Source organism: Lissotriton vulgaris, chromosome 3_1, assembly GCF_964263255.1.
Source record: "Lissotriton vulgaris chromosome 3_1, aLisVul1.2, whole genome shotgun sequence".
In the NCBI taxonomy this organism is placed as follows: Eukaryota; Metazoa; Chordata; class Amphibia; order Caudata; family Salamandridae; genus Lissotriton; species Lissotriton vulgaris.
Window position 1 is genome coordinate 315,733,764 of NC_141689.1, and position 19,820 is coordinate 315,753,583.

Below are 19,820 nucleotides of genomic sequence, written 5' to 3' on the forward strand. Positions count from 1 at the left end.
GAGCCTGCTCCCAGTGCACAAATCCGGTTATGCAACCTTCACGAATCAGTGTCCAGGGACATCTTATATATCTCCTTCCCAGGACATAGCAAGGGGTGCAGGATAGACCTTCTTAATATCTATTCTAGTGGGTCTCCGGGGGACACAACCTCAGATACATTTGCGATCCTAGAACAGGTATTAGCCAAATGTCTGACAACCTCTAAAATCTTAGTGGGAGGGGATTTCAATTGTACATTCGAACCCCTATCTAGGGATGACCCCCTGGGTATAGAGGAGGACTCCAGATGGTCCATCCCAGCCCTCTCACTTGCTCCAATTAAAAAATACAGATCAATGCCCTGACCATGGAATTTAATTTAAGAGCATTAAATGGTAGGACAATTTCTGACCGTGACGGAGCAATGACCTTTAATAGGCTTAATGGCCCATCCAGAATTGACTACATCCTATTGGATGTCACACTGTGGTGCAACCTAATAGATATGGTGGTCGTACCTTCGCTGGACAGCGACCATAACCCCTTATACACGAAGATAACGTGGGGTAAATTAAAGGGAAGTGGGAATAAAGCCCCCTTGAAGATAATCAGTGAGGTTGTCCCTTGCAATGGTAACCGCAGGCTGAAATGGGATAAGGTTCAACTACAGGAAGGGAATCTTGAAAGGATTAGGGCACATGTAGCTGAACTGACAGCAGAGTTGGAGGAATTCGAACTGAGTAATGACAGTGACCAGGGGCCGCCATTTTCCTTGGCTTACAAGAATACGATAGAGGAGGTAGGACAATACTTTGTAGTCCAGGGCAAAATGGGCAGAGGGAACAATAAACTGGCCACTTCCAGTAACCCATGGTATTCAGACCAGTGTAAGGCGAAACGGAAGGAGTTCACAGTCGCCTTGCTTAAAAAGAATCCCTCACTACTTAGAGCGGCTAGGAAGGACTATGCAAGGGCGATAGTGTTGGCCAAACGTGAGTGGGAGGAACAACATTGGCAGGATCTTAAATCCGCTGCCAACATGAAGAACGCCATGCTGTTCTGGGATTTGATTAATAAGGCTAGGCAGCAAAGTGTACCACCAATTGCTAACCACATAACGGAACAGCAATGGCATTCCCACTTCTCAGTGCTGTATGATGGGAGAGAAGTATTAGACTCCCCTCTCGCAGACTCAGATTCTAGGACCCAAACCCTAGCGGAACTCGAAGAACCATTTCTGCCCTCTGAAGTAATAGTTGCAATTAGACACCTGACCCCTAGGAAGGCAGCTGGCCCGGACGGGATACCAGGGGACCTTCTTTTGAATGACCCTGATGCCTGGGCAGATTAATCGCCCTAATATATGAATCTGATCTCTAAGGGTTATCCCGTGCCAGACTCACGGAAGGGAGCAGAGGTGGTAACAGTGTACAAAAAGGGCGCAAGAGAATACCCTGCCAATTACAGACCGATCAGTCTGATTGACGTGATCCAGAAAGTGGTTGGCAGGGTCATCATTTCTAGGGTGGGTGTTTGGATGGAAGAGGAGCATGTTCTCTCCCACTTTCAAGCAGGGTTTCGCCAGAAGGTGGGTACGATTGACCAGGTCTTCCGTTTCTTTTTCGATCTATTGGAAGGCCGTGACCATCAACAAGGGTAGCCTCTATCTGGAATTCATAGATCTCAAGACAGCGTTCGACCTGGTCCCTCGTGCAAGGCTGTGGGATATTGTGGGGAAGATGGGCTTCCCAGGGTAACTTTTGGGTCTTATTGTGAAGCTACACGAGGGGAATTATGCGAGAATCAGATGGGGCACCCAGGGACAACTGACAGAAAGGGTGCCCATGAGGAGTGGAGTCCGCCAGGGATGTGTTATGGCACCGACCCTATTCTCCCTCTTTGTGAATGGAGTGGTAGATCATCTGAGGGAGGAAGCAGCAGATGCGCCATCCCTGGCGGGGGAAAAAACACCTACTCTACTCTTCGCGGATCACACCATCTTGATCTCTAAAACCCCCACAGGTCTTAAAAAACTCTTGGACCACTTTAGTGTGTTTTGCACTGTTAGATTCCTCATCAGCAACACCTCTAAAACAAAGCTTATGGCCATTTCAACTTTCCTAGAGATTCAGGAACAATGTTTCCCTTAATGGTGTCCCCTTGGAGTTGGTCGATATTTGGGGGTAAGGGTAAACAGCCGGATGAAATGGAAAGACCACTTGGCCAAAATGTTATTAAACCACAAAAGAGTTTCAGGGGTGGTTCTAAGGGAACTGCGGGAGTCGTCTAGCAAGCCTGTGGCACCACCTCTGGCAATTTATGACGGTCAAGTATTGCCGGCAGCCTTATACGGATCCGAGTTGTGGGGGGTTGAGAACATAACAGAACTAGCCACGTCTGAAAATAAGTTTATGAGAGAACTGGTGGCCCTCCCAGTATCCACCCCGTTAATCCCACTACGGTTAGACCTAGGCAGGCGCCCCATAAAAGATGTAGTGCGTCTGCGCCCACTACTCTTTTGGGTGCATCTGAGAAGGACCCAGGAGCTCCACAATTATGCTTCAGTTCTATATGAACTCATCCTCCTCAACACAGGCAATAAGATCAAGTGGTTGTGCAACCTGAGGCAGCTGGTTGTGCAACTGGGCTTAAGTGAAGTATGGCTGAGCCAAACACCACCTCCCAAGGCAGTGATCAAGAAGCTCTATTTGGACTGGGTACATGAGATGGCCATACGCAGAAGCGAAGGGGGCCTTCTCTCCCAGCGCTTCCTTGAGATTAAATGATTATATACAACTGGACAGATCACTCTACCTAAAACTGAGGTTTGGAACATTACCGGTGAATGACTTCTCTTCTGGGTGGAAAGATTCAGGTGTTCTACCAAAAGCCTGTCCCGGTTGTGCAGCCCCCAACGAGTCTGTGGCTAATTTTTTCTTTGCCTGCCCAGCATATAGGGTTGCCAGGAAGATATGGCTAAAACCACTATGCAAGGCGTTGGGCCTTAGTTGTCGCAAAGTGGCTTTACAGGTCCTTTGCACTGATACGTCCTCTATTGCTATGGTGTGCGGGGTAGCTAAATATTTGGGTAGTGCGTGGCAGACACGTTCAAGGAGGACCAATTCTACCCCCCATCTAACCTAACCACCAGCTGGCCCCAAGGCAGGAAGGCAGGAAGTGCCTTTTTTATGGTTCTTATCACAATGGTTTTTATTGTATATTTTTAGTAATTGTATAAATTGAGTAGTATGTGATGCTGTATGATTACATAGGATTGGTGGGTCCCTGCACTTTTATTTTTTTAATGTACTGTATCTTAGTAATTTTAACAACATTGAGTAGTAGGGGATTATGTATGTTTATATAGGATTGGTAGGTCCCTGCTCTTTTATTATTCTTGATGTATTGTATAAATTGCACACTTTTATGATGAATTTCTTTTATCGAATAAAGTATACTACTACGAATATTTATATCCTCTAAGATAACTGCAATATAATAACTTTTATTTTAACTCCAACGCCATATGGCTACATGTTACTTATAGGCTCAATCTTTCGAGGGAGCATAATATATCCCCAAATCTTCTTTTGAGAATTTTCATTAGGAAACGTATGTTTGAGTGTAATGCCTGCATAGGCATTGTATATGGAATTGACATGTTGAAATTTTTGTATGTCTAAACTGCATAATGTCTGTATTGTATAAATGTGATATATGACTATTTGTTTTCGTATTGCACTATAAATTTACATGAGGAATAATCAGATAAAAAAAACGGAATGACAAATCAGAACTTGTTCTATGTCATAGTGTGTCTATTGTTTGTTATTGTACAGATACCAGTCTTGAGCAAGGAATACACATATATATGTCACTAAAACACTAGGAATACAGTAGACTAAAGAGCAGCAGGTAGTACACTAGGAAAGAAATCAAATACCTTAATTGCCCGAAGATACTTGTAAGGGTTACATGCTCACCGAAGTGAAGTGAAATACCAATCCAAGGCGCAGGGTGTATTTTTTCTGTATATTTGATTAACTTTCCAAAAGTGTAATTTCCAAAGTTGTAATCTAAAACCCAATTTTGCATTTAAAGAGAGTTTTAAATCACAATTCTTTTGCGTTCATACATGAGATTTTTACCTGCACTCACTCAAAAGTTAGCGTTTAATAAGGTAACCCAATGTTCTTGAATGAGAGGGAAAGGCTAGCAGAACTTATAAGACTTAAAGATACACGTCCTACTTGTTAAATACAATGCAGCCTGCCCTATGGGCTGATCAGGGCCTACCTGACAAAAAAAATTCAAAAGGAAGGGTTTAAGCCTCGCAAAAAAAGGTCGAAATGGCAGTTTAAAACTGCACTACAGGCTCGAGAAATGTTTTAAAGTAATACTTTAGTTGGGTGCACAATGATTGCTGCAGATGTAGTAGTATTTGATTTGCATTCCCTGGGTACATGCAGCACTAATTTACTAGGGATTTACAATTAAATTAAATGTAGCAACCAGGTGTAGGTCAATGTTACCATGTTTAAGGTAGGAGAGTACAAGCACTTTAGCACTGGTTAGCAGGAGTAAAGTGCAGAGAGTCCGAATGCCAGCAATGAATTCAGCAAAGCAGGAGGGGTGAAAGCAAAATGTTTGGGGTTGCTCTGCAGATAGGCCCATGGTCTAAAAGCAGTGATGTTGTCAAACGTCATTTACCCAGAAACCTAGTATGCTGCTGTGTGGAACATAACTCTAGGGGGTGTGGGGAATGCACAAATGAACTTTCAGGAGTCTAAATAGAAGTGTATTCATTTAGTCCAATCTGGAAACAACAAGTGCAAGGGCTACAAACCTTAAGTCCTGGAATGAAGTGCCTGGTGCTCCAAGGTCGCATGCATTCTTGTCCATAGCAAAGGCTTGCCTTTGTACTCTAAGCCAGCGGCCTAGGATGAATAGCAGTGATTTGCCATTATCCACAATATTGTTCTGCCATCTAGAGAACAACATGAGTTAATCCATTGTTGGAAGGGTATAGTGAGATTAATAGGAATCCTGTTTCATTGGGTTTAGTTTTAGGCGGCGGTTTGACATCCATCATTTAATTTTCTTCAGGCTGTTGGCGAGCGGGAGGATGTCATTCAGTGATGAAATCTTAAAACAGATCTGGGTATTAAGTCTGTATGGATGATAAAGTATAAGTGTCTGAGGCACATTTCAGGTGGCTCCAGATATGGGTTAAAGTGGGGGACAGAATAGAGCCCTGACCAATGCCTTGAAGTAGACTGTTTTTGCTAGATATGGAGGTCTCCATTTTCACTACTAGGGAGTGGTTCGATAGGTAGGACGTGAACCAGTTTAGAATGGCTTCCTCAATGGCCATTCTTTCAAGATGAAAACGAGATGGTTGAATATATCACAGGAAGCAAAAGACCTAGAAGCAAAAGTAGGAAGGAGTTGACCCAGCCAAGGAATCAGAAACTTTTCTAAATTCAGATTGGAATGTTTGGGGGTTATTTGACTAGATGTGAAGTGAAAGTTAGGAGGCAACACATGTTTCTATCACCATTGTTATGAAGGGTAAGGCTGCGGGACAACAGAAGTTGTTAAGGTCATTGGTATCATTGGTTGAGGGCACAGGTATCCACAGCAATTATGTTGTATGTAACAGTGAGGTTAAATGAATACATATGTGTTTACAAGGAAGAAAACAACATAGTATGGAATGTTGTGAAATCCATTAAAGGAAGTAAAATCTGGAAAACTCTAAAGTGATATTTTGGTCACCAGCATCCAGAATTACTTTTAAACTGGCACTCCTTGACTACTTCTAAAAGTTGCAAAATTATGTTTTTGAATGAATAATGGTTGATGTGATGGTATTTCGGGATGTTGTGTTCTGCAAAAAAAAAAAAAAAAAACACAAACCACCCACAAAATTGACACTTTAATCAAAAATACTGCAATTTATTTCTGTGCTCCCACCTTCACCCAAGGACTCCTCTGGCAACCCTACCTACTGTCCTACCTACCTCTGTCTTCACTTGTCCCTGCTCCATTGTCCAAGAGACTCCTGTGATGCCCTCCCAGCATGTGCTCTGCCTCCCCTCTCCTTTTAGCCTGTGTTTCCGGTGCCCCAGCCTCCCTTTGACACTCCTCTATTCCCCGCTCCCACCGAGTCTCCAGTGGCCCACATCCCTTCCACCCTTCCCCCCACCCCCCACCCATTCCCCCCACACACAACAGGTAGCCATGTGTACACCTGTAAAGCAGGTTGTCTGGTGCCAGAGGGAAACAGCTTTCAAACTGAAATCTGCCTTTCAGGTATGCGACATCCTCGTGTTACAAGGCACAATAATGGTGAAGACTATGTCAAGTTACAAATAGACTGTAACTTGGCAGAGTCACCAGCAGACACAGACCAGAGGCCGAGCTGTATTTTTGTGACTGGCACATTTTCTAGGTACTGCAATCATATTGCACATTTTACAGTGTATGCCTAGAAATATTTACTTTTCTGCTGCAAAATTTGCCAACCGATCCTGGGGTGATCGGTAATATAGTACCAATAAGCAGCTACCATATTGGAGAGGTTCTTTTCATTGTTGCATTCATCACATTGGGTGATTGGTGGCATATTGTATATCTGACTTTTATCTCGCAAGGATATTTCAAGAAATTACTTTCAAAATCATCCTTTGGAGATGATTCCATGATAAATGCCAAGTTTTTTGCATCTCGTTTTACACTTTGGGACCATTATGAGATTTATGAAATTAGAGCAAGTCATTCTTACTCCCAATTTCTGAGGACTGCAAACTGTGCATGACAAGTAATAGGACATGCACAATTTGTTATAAAACCCACCTGTCCACCTTATTCCCTAGTGCTTCTTACAAAATCATTAACAAGAGGCATCCAATCCCGACAACTAGTAGAAATTTTACCCAGGAGTTTTTGTACATATGGTTAGAAGGAAAGTTATTATTTAAGTCCTATACACACCTGTCCCATAAAGTCAGTGAAAAACAGCATGTTGGAAAGGAAAGCGGTCCATCCAATGAGGTGGCTGATACATAAACAGCGATAATGAACAGGCATGTTCACGATGGCCTTCACCAGGGAGCTCAGAGTCATTCGCTTCTGCACCTGAAAAAAAAATGCAGCATCTGAGTACATGCTCTTTCCTGTGGAAAGCTCTTTGACCGGTGCTTAAAGTCTTGTTTTAAATATTTCTTTATTGTTTTTAACAGTGTTACAACATTAAGTCTCCCCTGCCTCCCTCCCCCCTACTCGTACTCAACTGTGGAGGAGCGTACAGTCAGCAGCAACACAGTGTACAATCAGATTATTAGCAGAAGATGGTTTTTATATATTTCACCTAGATAAACATTGAAGGACAGCACACCCAGGAACTTCTATTATCTCACCACTCACTGTCCCAACTGGGGTTCTGCAGCATGCTCTGCCATGGGACTGATTCTCCATCGCATGTTCCAAGCAGACCTCTAACATGTCCCATTCCAAGGAACCTCCCTGGCCTGTCTGTTCATGCACCAATCTGGGTCTAACTCCACATTCGGCCCGCACACAGCATGCAGGTTCCCTCATCCATTGTCTTCGGGTAGGAAATCTGCTAGTCATTCACTTCAAAGCTATACGTTTCTTAGCAACTGCTAATCCTAGTTCTAGCACTTTCGCCATGTGGTTAGAATGTTTGGTGTGGGTTACAAAACCCCGTAAACATACCAGTCGGCTGAATTGACATTCTGGTCAGTTCCCCCAATACTTCGACCACCTCTCGCCAAAAATTCTGCACCTCTTAGCACTTTCACCACATATGCAGGTAAGTCCCCACCGCAGCTCAACATTTAGGACTATTACCTGGCTTGGATGTGTCAACCCTATGTAGCCATTGCAGCATTATGTCATCCCTATATAAGCATTTATAATTGATTAGTTTCAATATCACATTTCGAGTGACGCTTCTGCAATTGCTTAATATGGTCACCCATTAGCACTCACTTAGCTCCTCACCTGCATCTTTTTCCCACTGCAGATTCAACGTTGCCATGTGGTCATCTGTGCATGGTATCAGCATTGGGTATAATCGTGTGATAAGTTTGCCTTATCCACTCATGTCTGGCAATGCCAGGTTCAATACATGGGTTTCTGGTTCTTGAGGGAAACCCAGATAAGCTTTTTGGACAGTAGCTGCCAGGACAGCATATACCATGAAGCAGTCACTGGAAGCACCCCACATATCACAAAGGTCCAAAACCCCAACCAGCCTGCCATTGTCGGATTTCTTTTTAAAAAAAAAAATGGGCAGATAAAACAGATACATCAAATTCGTCATGGTTATTTCAGCTCCAACAAAAGGGCTTATACAAATAGTTCTATAAAATAGCAGAGTATACATACACTATTAGATAAGCCGGTTTGATTTGCAATGCAGTAGAAATAGACCTCCAATTCAATTATCAGATCTTTCTTACCCTTAGTGAATTTTATATTCTAAGAACATGTTACTAAATTAAGCAATACGATACAATCTTTTTCATCATTATAATTTCGATAATGCATCTAATCCTAAATATATCTAGAAAGTGCAAATATGCACAAGTCCCAGCACTGAGTATGTTAAAATTAAAGTGCAAATGTGCATAAGTACATACATAGCGTAATACTTAAAGTGCAAAGATGGAGAATTTAGCAGCTATCGATTCCATACGATTATATCCTATTAAGTGCTTGTGCGCATTTTAGAGAAAATAATATTTATTGTTTTAGGAGAAGGTCCGGACTTGCAGTTCTAGATCTTGATCATAAATTGCCAGGAAAGAGCAAACCTTTTAGGGCCACCCACCTTGATAGCATATGCTTCCTCAAACTTTTGTGTTTAAATGATCTTTTTATACCATCCCTGATAAGTTGGTGTTCTATTAGTCATTCAATTCTGGAGGATCGAGAAGCGAGCCACTAAGGACATAATAGTTATAAATACATCAGCACCTTTTCTCATAAATTGGCATTGCCTCTGGGTGTGAAGTCCAAATAGTGCTACCCCTTACATCAGGTTGTATCTGTATATTTAGCCCCCTGCTCAAGGCTTCAAACACTTGTTCTCAAAACATTTTTTCCCAGGGCAGATAAAACAGATATCAAGCCAGTCTGCGCTCCCAAACTGATTACTTCGAAAACAATGATCTTCCACCTCTGGATACATCTTTGACAGTGTTCTAGGGGTATAGTATGCCATCCAGTAAGCTAAAAAAAAAGACATGCTCTTGTAGTTTGCAGTTCTTAAAGGAAGAGTTACTCACCTTTGGTATCGATGTATCTGGTAGAGACACAGTCTAGCAGCAGATTCCTTAACTTAGAATATCCCCAGGCCTCAGACTGGATTCGGAAAACTTTTTGCAGCAGCACCTCTGCGCACCGGGGACGGCGCCGTAAGGCTCCACCCTGTTGTCGTAACAAAGAAATGTCTGTAGGTCAAAGGAAAATGGGTTCAACTGTGTGTAATGTAGTGTGGCACAACCTAGGAAAACCAAGAAAATGCTAGTGCAAATGTGCAACAAAAAAGCACTAAATTCCTTAAGTTGGAAAAAGTGCCCATCAGTTCCCACTTGGTACCGCCCTAGTCATCATTTGGGCTCTCCATGACTCAGGAGAGAGTGCAGTCCGTCACTAGATGTTATTGTGACGGACAATCAGTGCAAACTGAAAAATGAAAAATTGTATTAATAGTGGGTGGTACCGAAGAAAGTCAATACACCGGGGTAACTGAATTGCAGTGCACCCTGACATCGTCCACGGACGTGACGTCATTGGAGCCATATAAGCCCCACCCGGCACGCGGAAGTCAGTTTTCGTATGAGAAACTTTTCTGTGCCACAAAGCGGAGCCACCAGCAAAAAACTGTAAGAGTATGAGAACAGTGTGCGAAAAAGAAAGGAAAGTGAATGGTGAAAAACAGCACCATAAAGTACAGAGGATGAAGGAAGGAAAGGAAGGAAAGAGCAGAGCACCGCTCTGGGAAGCTACCATACAAAAGCGGAGGCTAAACTCTCCCATGAGGCAGAAAAGATGTGAAAAACATCAGGACAGACGGCAGGAAGTCTGCAACCATAACATATAACTGTGAAGGGCAAAAAGTCCGGAACACTGGAGCATTGACAATCCACCAGCAGTCAATACCAGAAAGGAACGTTGTATTCCCTATAAATGGAGGTATAGACTGAGGCAGAGCCAGTCGACTTCAAACCAATTGACTGCAGGGGAAGACAGAGACCCCAAGGCCAATGGAGAAATGGGCAAAGAGGGGGGTGAACATGAACAGACCTCACACCGGACGACCCAGGGCGTAGGGATGGAAAAGGACACATGACACATGAGCATACCACCCAAGCAAAAGAGTGGGTGGAGCAAAGCAAGTAAACCAGAATAAAGCCTCCCGTCTAGGCGTGAAGTGAAAGTCACCCCACAGGAAGACAAAGCCACCCGAAGGAAGGCGAATGCGAGAAACCCATCCTGAAAAGCTGATCGCAGAATGGGGAGGATGGGCGGGCGTTAAAGAATCTGCGGCTAGACTGTGTCTCTACCAGATACATTGTCACCTAAGGTAAGTAACTCGTCCATCTGATAGAGACATCTAGCTGAAGATTCCTCAACTTAGAATAGATACCGAAGCCCCAGAAGAACTTATCTGTCAACAAAGTGACGAAACACAGTGGGGACAGCATTGCCAGCGCAACCAACACCAGACCATGAAGCTCTGAAAAGAGCAGAAAACAATGAGAGGCAAAAGCACCACCAACCGTTACAGAACAGCTCAAAAACCCCCGGATGTATACCAGGGTGACGGAAAGAAGCATAGAACCAGAAATAATGGCATGGAAGTGAGAATGCATGTCTTCGTAATGAAGATGAACAGATCCTAGGTCCGAAGGATCCACAGGAGCAGATGTGTCGACCGGAAGCATGACCCAGTGAGAGAACAACGCAGTATGACAGAGTCCGCGCATACCGGTCGCGTGTGCACAACAGTGGAAAAAAGCAGTGCCGAACCTGCACCAGCTAAGATACGTGGAACAGCAGTGACTGGAGGCCAACCCATGGCCAGAAAATGCCGGCATTACCAGAATACAAGACACAGCAGTACGCAGTCGCTCTTTCACAAAGACATGTGAGAGGGCGGACGGCAAAAGCAGAAGCACCCAGAACAGAACCACAGTAAGACTGGTAGTCATGTGGAAGATAGTAATACACAGAAGCATACAGTGTGGATGCCAGAACCACACCAAGTATAGGGAAAACATCCTGCAGGGTAGCGTGAGTAGGCCAAATAGGAAGTACACATCAACAGGTAGGCAACAGGCAAATAGGGCCTCCGGCAAGCCGGGCACATACACACAAGAGCTCGCACCATGAGCAGACCGGGGCGAACACCACAGACACTGCAGCAAGGAACGTTGTCTGCGCGACAGCGTCTTGGGAAGAGCACAGAGTAACTGTGGGTCAAAAACAATCTTATCGACTAACTATGCATCTGGCACAAAGGGAGAAAAAGAAAAAGAAAAAGTGTATCCAAGAATATGATACATGACCAAATAAATACTTTCCAAATGTGAAAAATACCCATCAGTTATCGACCGATACCGTCCTTGTCATCATCTGGGACCCTTCACACCAGGAAGGATAGACATAACAGTTACCTTTGAATTTGATCAAGATGTGGGTGCCCCAGTGGGCTGTAGGTATGTTGGTGTGTACTGATAACTGAAAAGCAGTGCGTGAATTAAAGTGAGTGTGAAAAAAGTGCAAATATGGCTAAACTGGGAGAGATAAGAGGAAAATAAGGTTAATGAATACCTCTCAGCTTCCAAATCAATAAAATCAGTTCGAAAGAATAGTAGTTTCAACAAATAGCTACTACATGTAACAATAAGTCAACATGTTTCTGCAGTCTTACGGGCCCAAGTTGGTGCCCCCTGCATTCATCAGGACTGGGTATCGCTACTGCTTAAAAAGTGGTGAATAAACAAATATAGTAAAAGATATCACCTAGTTATCATCTGGTGTGTGCATTGGCATGTTAGTGAATATGACTTATATAGTGCATGAATCACCCCAAAGGGGCATCTCGGCACTACGGAAAGGTACAGTCAAAGCACAGAACACCATCCCTAAAACATTGCCGTCTTAAGAGATTTCCTACAACAGACAACGTCAGAACAATTTCGGACGTAGCACATACAAAACCCTGGGCAATATGATAGCTCTGTGACCCATCAGGGACAATGGTAATCTCAGCCATCTGCACACACTATCATCTAAGCTATCCGTAGGATCTACTTCTATGGTTACCCCCACTTTTTGCCTGATGCGAAGCTGTTTTTTGACTTGTCTGATTGGGATCCTGCGAATCAGGACCCCAGTCTATCTGCTTGCTCCCCAATTTGTTGTGTTGAGTACTGAGGTACACTCCAGATTGGACACTTGGGCACCCTTATCCCTGGTATATGGTACTAAGGTACCCAGGCATAGGTACCCCAGAGGTCCCCCATGGGCTGACACATGCATTATGCCACCCATGGGAGACCATGAAAAATGGAACTACAGGCCTGCCATTGCGGCCTGTGTAAGTTGGCGCATGCACCACTAATGAAAGAAATAGGTTTACTGTATCTAAAGGTCACTGCATTCAAAACCTATAAGTCACCCCTGTAGCAGGCCATTATAATCCTGAAGGAAGGGTGCTTGGTTCTAAATGAGAGGGTGCCCCTGCATGAGTAGGACACCACTGCAGCCTACGGAGTCCATTCTCACGGGTTGTCAGTGAAGAAGCTGTATACTATATAGAGGGGCACTGCATAATTACGCAATGACCATCTCGAAAACAGCTGCAATGAATCCTATCATGTTTGGTATCAAACATGTTGGAATCATACCTCCCACACCACAAACGGTGTGAGAGGTATGATTCCAAGCACTCGAAGAGCAATCTGTTAGGCTCTCAGTGTTCCCGGTGCCATTCTTCCAGATCCGGACAGCACAGAATGGTTGCTGCCAACCAGAGACACATTTCTGCCCTCCTGCTGCTGAGCCAAGCTTGAGCAGAGGAAAGTGGAACAATAGGCATCCTATCAAAGGGAGGTGTGACCACCTCCCAGACAGGATTTATTGTATTGGGACCGGGTGGGTGTGCTTGCCAGCACCAGAAATTCTGAATAAGGGGCACACTTGATGTCCCTATGCATGGTCCAGTTCAAACCAGTTCTGGAAGCCGCTAGCTCCCGCTCTGGCATGAAACTGGACAAAGGACACAGGAGTAACCTCCCCACTGTCCAGACCTTCCGGAAGGTCCCCTGAATCTTCCCAACCCTTTCCCTAGGGTACTTAAGGGCTTACATGGGTGTAGGTACCTAGATTCACCAATTCATTGTGGGATAAGATTCAGATCAGACACCACTGCCCTTCTACCGTCTGGGCACTCTGGACTTCGCTGGATTTTGTTTGGGCCTGACTTCTTCTCCCTGCCAGTCTACTGCATCGCCTGTGCCTGTGCTTCATACAGGAACCTTCCAAGGCCTGTGAAGCATCAAAGACACCTGAAGTAATTTCCTTTGGAGTGAAGGAGTCACTGCCCTGCATTTGCAGGCACCGCAACTAAGTCGACCGGTCTGCAGATCCTGAGCTCCTCCGGGCTACGTGGGCTCTGTAACACAGGTGGTGGTTTTCCACAGCTCCCGAGGGCTGCCCTCTCATCACGTTTGAGACTAGTATCATTCGTGGAGGTTGCAATTACTGAACCCCTGCGCACCGCGTCCAGCTTGCAGTTGCAAAAGCTTGTTGGCTTCTTTGCAAGATAATCTTCGGGTTCCAACTAGTCCCAACCTCCAGCATCTCCTGTGGCCAGAGTCTTCAGCCACACCATATCATGTGCATTGACCACGACTAGACAGACGGCATTTCGTAAACAAACGGAGATTAAGCCAGTATGGATAGAAGGCAATAATCCTTATAAATTCAAGAACTAATAGACGCTACGGTGAAATACCAGCGTATATGAAGCGCATTAGATGATTGCTTCGGTATTCTTCAAGAACTAATTCCAACCCTGATGAAGTCCAGGAAGAAAAGAAAATTCAAGACTCCTTGCACTATAATTTGGTGTGAACTGCGTGGATCTGATGAGACTGTTTATAATTAATACATTTATTATACATTACTATATGCTCCTTTTCATTATTTCATCGCGTGCACTGTGGCCAGCATAGATTTGGTCAGCAGCGTGAGGTCCTCGTGCGACTTCAGTGCTTCCGACCTGTGGGTCCACTTGAGGGGCACACTTTTTACTTTTGGGCTCCCCGAATTGCTCAGGCCTGCCCTAACTCCCTTTGGTGAGTCCCCTGGACCTTGTTTGGTCCCAACTTTGCACCTTCTCGAATTCCTGCGTGGATTGCATTTGCCAAGTCTTGTTTGTGCTCCTGCCAGACACCGACCCCTCACCACTCGACATCCTTCATCGGACTATTTTGCTAGTGAGCGTTCTAGTAGTTGAATCCTGGCAAATAAAAGGAGGGGCGCTGCGCGCACGCGGCTGGCCTTATGATAGCGCTGCCTGCAGCGTTCCAGCTGCTTGTCAGCTCGTCTCCGGCTTGTTTGCACAGATTTTTTCATTAGGAATTGTTTTATGTACTCATTGCTTTTGATGGAAAAGTTTTTGATAGGAAGAAATATAAATTGATGTTAGTGGAAACGCTTTTTTTAAAAAACGGTCACTGCCTGAATTTGAATTGTGGTGGTTGCGGGCGGGTATCGAACCCTGAGTGGGCGGATTTGATGCGGGGAACTAGGAGCCGCCATTTTTGCTAGTGAGCGATCTAGTAGTTGAATTGTGGCAAATAAAAAGAGGGGAGCTGCGGGCACGCGGCTAGCCTCATGATAGTGCTGCCTGCTGCGTTTCAGCTGCTTGTCAGCTCATCTCCGGCTAATAAAAGGAGGGGAGCTGAGCGCACACGGAGCAGCTGCGCGCAGCGGATGCACCGCTGGCAAGCCCGTCTGTGCCGGTCAGCACCCTGGAGGCGGCTAATAAGACCCCATCTCGGCAAACTCCCATGATACAGCAGACAGATGCTTTTAGAAATTGGTAAGCGTGCGAGCTGCAGCTCCCTCTTACCCCTGCATTCGGAGATGAAGGCACTGGTCTTCTCTCAATGTAGCTGGACTGCCTCCATCACCAACATAGAGCAGAGGTAACTAAGGGCGCCCTTTAGCAACGGGGCTCTTAAGGAGGACCCAGTGTGCCGGGATAATGGCCAATCACGGGCCATGCTTTTAAACACTCGGTCTTTCAAAAAACATGCCTTATACATTTAAGAGCTATTAGTGGACTCCAGCCCGGACTTCCCATTCTTATCGGAGACATGGCTTGGCGGGGGTTCGGACCCTTCTATCGCCAGTGCCATCCCATCCGGTTATCAGATTATTAAAAAGGACAGGCCTGAGGGTAATGGGGGGAGGCATTACTATAATTTTTAAAAATCAATTCTCATGCATCATAGTACCCACAGAAGAGGTTGCAGGTGCCAAAAGCCTTGGGTTTTATGTGGGGGTGTCTGCGCATCAATCTTTCACAGGCATTTTACGTTATAGACCCCCTGGCCCCGCTGGCATGTTCCTTGAGTCTGTTAGCAATGCGGTCTCTTCTTTGGTCACCAAATATAAACACTGTTTGGTGCTAGGAGATTTTAATATCCGCATGGACAAATCAGGTGAGTAGGAGTCCATTAGACTGCGGGATTCAATGGATATTTTCAAGCTGACTCCATTTGTCCATCATCCTACTCATGAGAAGGGACATATTTTGGATCAGATTTTTTCCAGTGTAGCAATAAAAACTGCCTCTTGCGTGGTCTGATCACTGCCTCCTCAGTTTTACAATTAAATCTTATGGGAAGTACCGCTCTAGCAGTTTCAGACCTTTCCACCAAATTACATCAGTGGCCATGCGCACTGCCCTCAGTAAGACTCCGATCCCCTTCAGCAATAATTTTGATGACGTGGAGGGTCTGGAGAGTTGGCTTCAGCTCTGCACATGGGAGCTTGCAACCCCGTCCACTCGTTCGGGTAAGGTTACTCGTGCCCCCTCGGCCCCCTGGTTCAACAAAGCCCTTAGAAAAAGTAAGAGTGTCTGCAAATGTCTGGGGAGGGTTTGGCGGAGGAACTTTGATCCTATGATAAAATAATTTATAAACAGGCGCTGAAGGCTCATTATAATAAAGTCTTTGAGGAGAAAAAACTTTTTTACTCTTCTAGAATTGGCTTGGCTGGAAACAAATTTAAAGAAATGTTTTAAATACTAAGAGAGTTTTCATCTCCAAGTGCGGCGGTTATACCTTTCACCCCCACTGAAGCATGGACTAGCCACTTGGCCTCTTACTTCCATGAGAAAATTAAAAACATCCATAATACTTTTCCTGTGCAGTCCCAGGTACAGGGGAACGTCTAGAGCTTTTGCCCCCTTCCAAATGGGAAAGGTGACCATCCCTTATGCAGTTCCCTCTTATCCCAATGGATAAATCTCTGGCAATCATGAGAGCCCTTAAATCTGGCTCACCATCTGATCCGCTTCCAGACAAAGTATTGGCGCTCATAGCAGAGACAATTAATCCTGCGGTGAATCTGATTCTCAATGCCTCACTGCAAACCGGTCAAGTACCCGACAGGTGGAAGGACGCGAAAATTCTCCCCTTACTGAAAAAAACCTTTGTCTGATCCAGAGATAGCCTCAAATTGCAGGCCAATACCCTTGCTAAACTTCTTCTACATCGCACTGGAAAAATATGTGAATCTGGTTACGACCTCATATGTGGAAGCTAATCTAATGCTTCACTAGAGCCAGTCCGGTTTCAGGGCTATTTTTGCACTGAAACAGCGTTGTTGGTAGTCTTTGAGGTTATTAAGGGGACCTCAACAATGCACACGACAGCATAGAGCTCTTCAGAATCGTAAAGGTACTCTCCAACCCCAGCGCCAATGCCAATGACATCCCACCCTCACAAGAACTGTGAGACTCATAGCCATCTTCTTACACCGCAAGATCGCGGACCTCCACGTCAGCTTCAACACCACAACCGCCCCGACTACGCCAGACTCCACCTCCCCTGCAAACACCACCAGCGCCATCCACCCGACCTCCTGGTCCAACGCCAACGTCGACGAGACACGCAAGCTCATGAACTCCATCCACTCAGGATCTCAGTCAGACCTGTGCCCACACCACGTATTCAACAAAGCAGACGCAGCCATCGCACCCAAACTATGGAAGGTCATCAACATCTCCTTCGAAACAGCGACATTCCCAGAAAGCTGGAAGCACGCCAAAATCAAGAAGCCCAAGGCGGACCCCAAGGACCTCAAGAAATTCAGGCCCATCTCCCTGCTCCCGTTCCCGACAAAGTCATCGAAAAAATCGTCAACAGGCAACTGGTCCGCCACCTGGAAGACAACAACATCTTGGACCCATCCCAGTCCGGATTCATACGACACCACAGCACTGAGACGGCACTTGTCGCCGCCACAGACGACATCAGGCGCCAAGTAGACAACGACAAAACATTAGCCTTCATCCTTCTGGACCTGTCAGCCGCCTTCGACACGGTCTGCCATCGCACTCTAAAGACATGCCTCCTAGAAGCCAGAATCCAAGAGAAGGCCCTTGACTGGACCATGTCCTTCCTCACCGGCAGAACCCAGAGCGTCCACCTCCCACCCTCCGATCCGAAGCCACCAACATCATCTGCGGTGTCCCCGAGGGCTCATCCCTCAGCCAGACGCTGTTCAACGTCTACATGGTCCCCATCGCACAAGTGGCCCGCCAGCACAACCTCAACATCATCTCCTAAGCCGACGACACTCAGCTCATCCTGTCCCTCACCAAGGACCCTCACACCGCCAAAGCCAACCTCCACGAGGGAATGAAGGCAGTCGCCGACTTGAGGAGCAGCCGTCTGAAGCTGAACTCAAACAAGATGGAGGTACTCCTCCTCGGACCCACCCCCTCAGCCTGGGACGACTCCTGGTGACCGATCACACTGGGAACAGCACCAACACCCACCGACCATGCACGCAACCTAGGATTCATCTTCGACTCCTCCCTCTCCATGGCTAAGCAGGTCAGCGCCGTCTCCTCCTCCTGCTACAACACCCTCCGCATGCTCTGCAGGATCTACAAGTGGATCCCGACCAAAACAAGAAGAACGGTGACACAGGCCCTCGTCAGCAGGAGACTGGACTACGGCAACGCACTCTACGCAGGAATCCCAGCCAAACACCTACAACGACTACAACGCATCCAAAACGCCTCCTCCCGACTGATCGTCCCCCGTCGCAGCCACATCACCCCCCACCTGAGAGAGCTACATTGGCTCCCCGTCGACAAGAGAATCACCTTCAAGCTCCTCACCCACGCACTCAAAGCACTCCACAACGCCGGACCAGCCTACCTTAACAGCAGAATCCGCTTCCACACCCCCACCCGCCAGCTCCGCTCCACCAGCCTCACCCTCGCCGCTGTCCCCCGCATCCAACGAAGACCTCCGGCGGCAAATCCTTCTCCTACCTCACCGCCAAGACCTGGAACACACTCCCTACCCACATACTACTGGAACATTTATTGACACGTCTGCAGATGGTCCAGAACTCAGCGACTAGGGCGATACTCATGTTGAGCCCTAGAGCACGTATGTCCTCCCATTTGAAATCCCTTCATTGGCAACCGATCCGCAAGAGGACCCATTTTAAAGCTTTGGTTCTTGCTTTTAAAGCCCTTCTTGGCACTGGTGCTCCTTATATCAGGAAAAGAGTCCAGTACTACATTCCGTTCCGTACCTTGAGGTCCTCATCGCTACAGCGGGTGCTCGCCCCCAAGTTCTTTCGCATGCGTATAAGCGGACGCTCTTTTCAGGTGCAAGCAGCTCAGCTTTGGAACAGTATGCCTTTGTTATATGTGGATTTATAACGCGCTCCGATAGTCAAGACTGTCCTGGCGCGGGAAAGAAACTGGATCAGAAATGGAAAAAGGAGTATGCTATTCATGAACTTGAAAGAGATGAGTTTTAAGCAGTTTATTAAAATTGGTCAGATTGGGAGCGTGTCTAAGAGCGTCTGGCAGGGCGTTCCACATTTGAGCACCCTTTACCGTTAAAGATTGTCCACCCAGGCGGACTCTTCTGAATCTGGGGACGACCACCTGTTTTTTGGAGGTAGATCGCAACTGACGGGTCGGGAGGTAGAGTGTGAATCTTTTGGCTAGATAGGAAGGGCACGGTCCATTGAGGGCTTTATAGACGATGACCAAAGTTTTGAAGCGCACTTTTTGTGCCACAGGAAGCCAGTGAAGCTCCTTCAACTGTTTGCGACTCAGACTGGTGCAGGACCTCCATACTTTTAGAAGGCTACTAAAAACATGGCCATTTCAGCAATAATACATGAGTGGTGCATGTAAATGCTTTCAGCACCAGGACACTCTTGAGTAGCTGTGCACTTTATAAGTAGCCAGTTAACATAACAAAACATAACATAACTGCTCCTGGTCTTCCTCAGCATCACCTGGTCCTCACGGCTGCAGAGTCAAGATCATCGTCATCTTCCCTGAAGCATCTCACATCGGAGGGAAAAGTCTTCCAAGTCCCCTGGTCACTCCTGAAAGGCATAGACTCTGTCGCCGGTGCTTTCCTGAAGTCCTCCATTGGATTCGACTGCGGTTTCCGACATCATTTCACATGTATGCAGACGGCTTCCATGGTGTAGGTAACGTGGGTACTAGGGTATCCACAGG

General features: G+C 46.1%; 1 protein-coding gene across 1 annotated transcript in view; it reads right to left on the reverse strand.

The window, feature by feature from the left end:
- SLC45A2 (solute carrier family 45 member 2) overlaps positions 1 to 19,820 on the reverse strand; it is a 232,821-nt gene that overhangs the window by 101,780 nt on the left and 111,221 nt on the right. Inside the window, exon 4 of the mRNA XM_086962926.1 lies at positions 6,977 to 7,120. Within this exon, the coding sequence (XP_086819052.1) occupies positions 6,977 to 7,120 (144 nt within the window). The remainder of the gene's footprint in view (positions 1 to 6,976; positions 7,121 to 19,820) is intronic.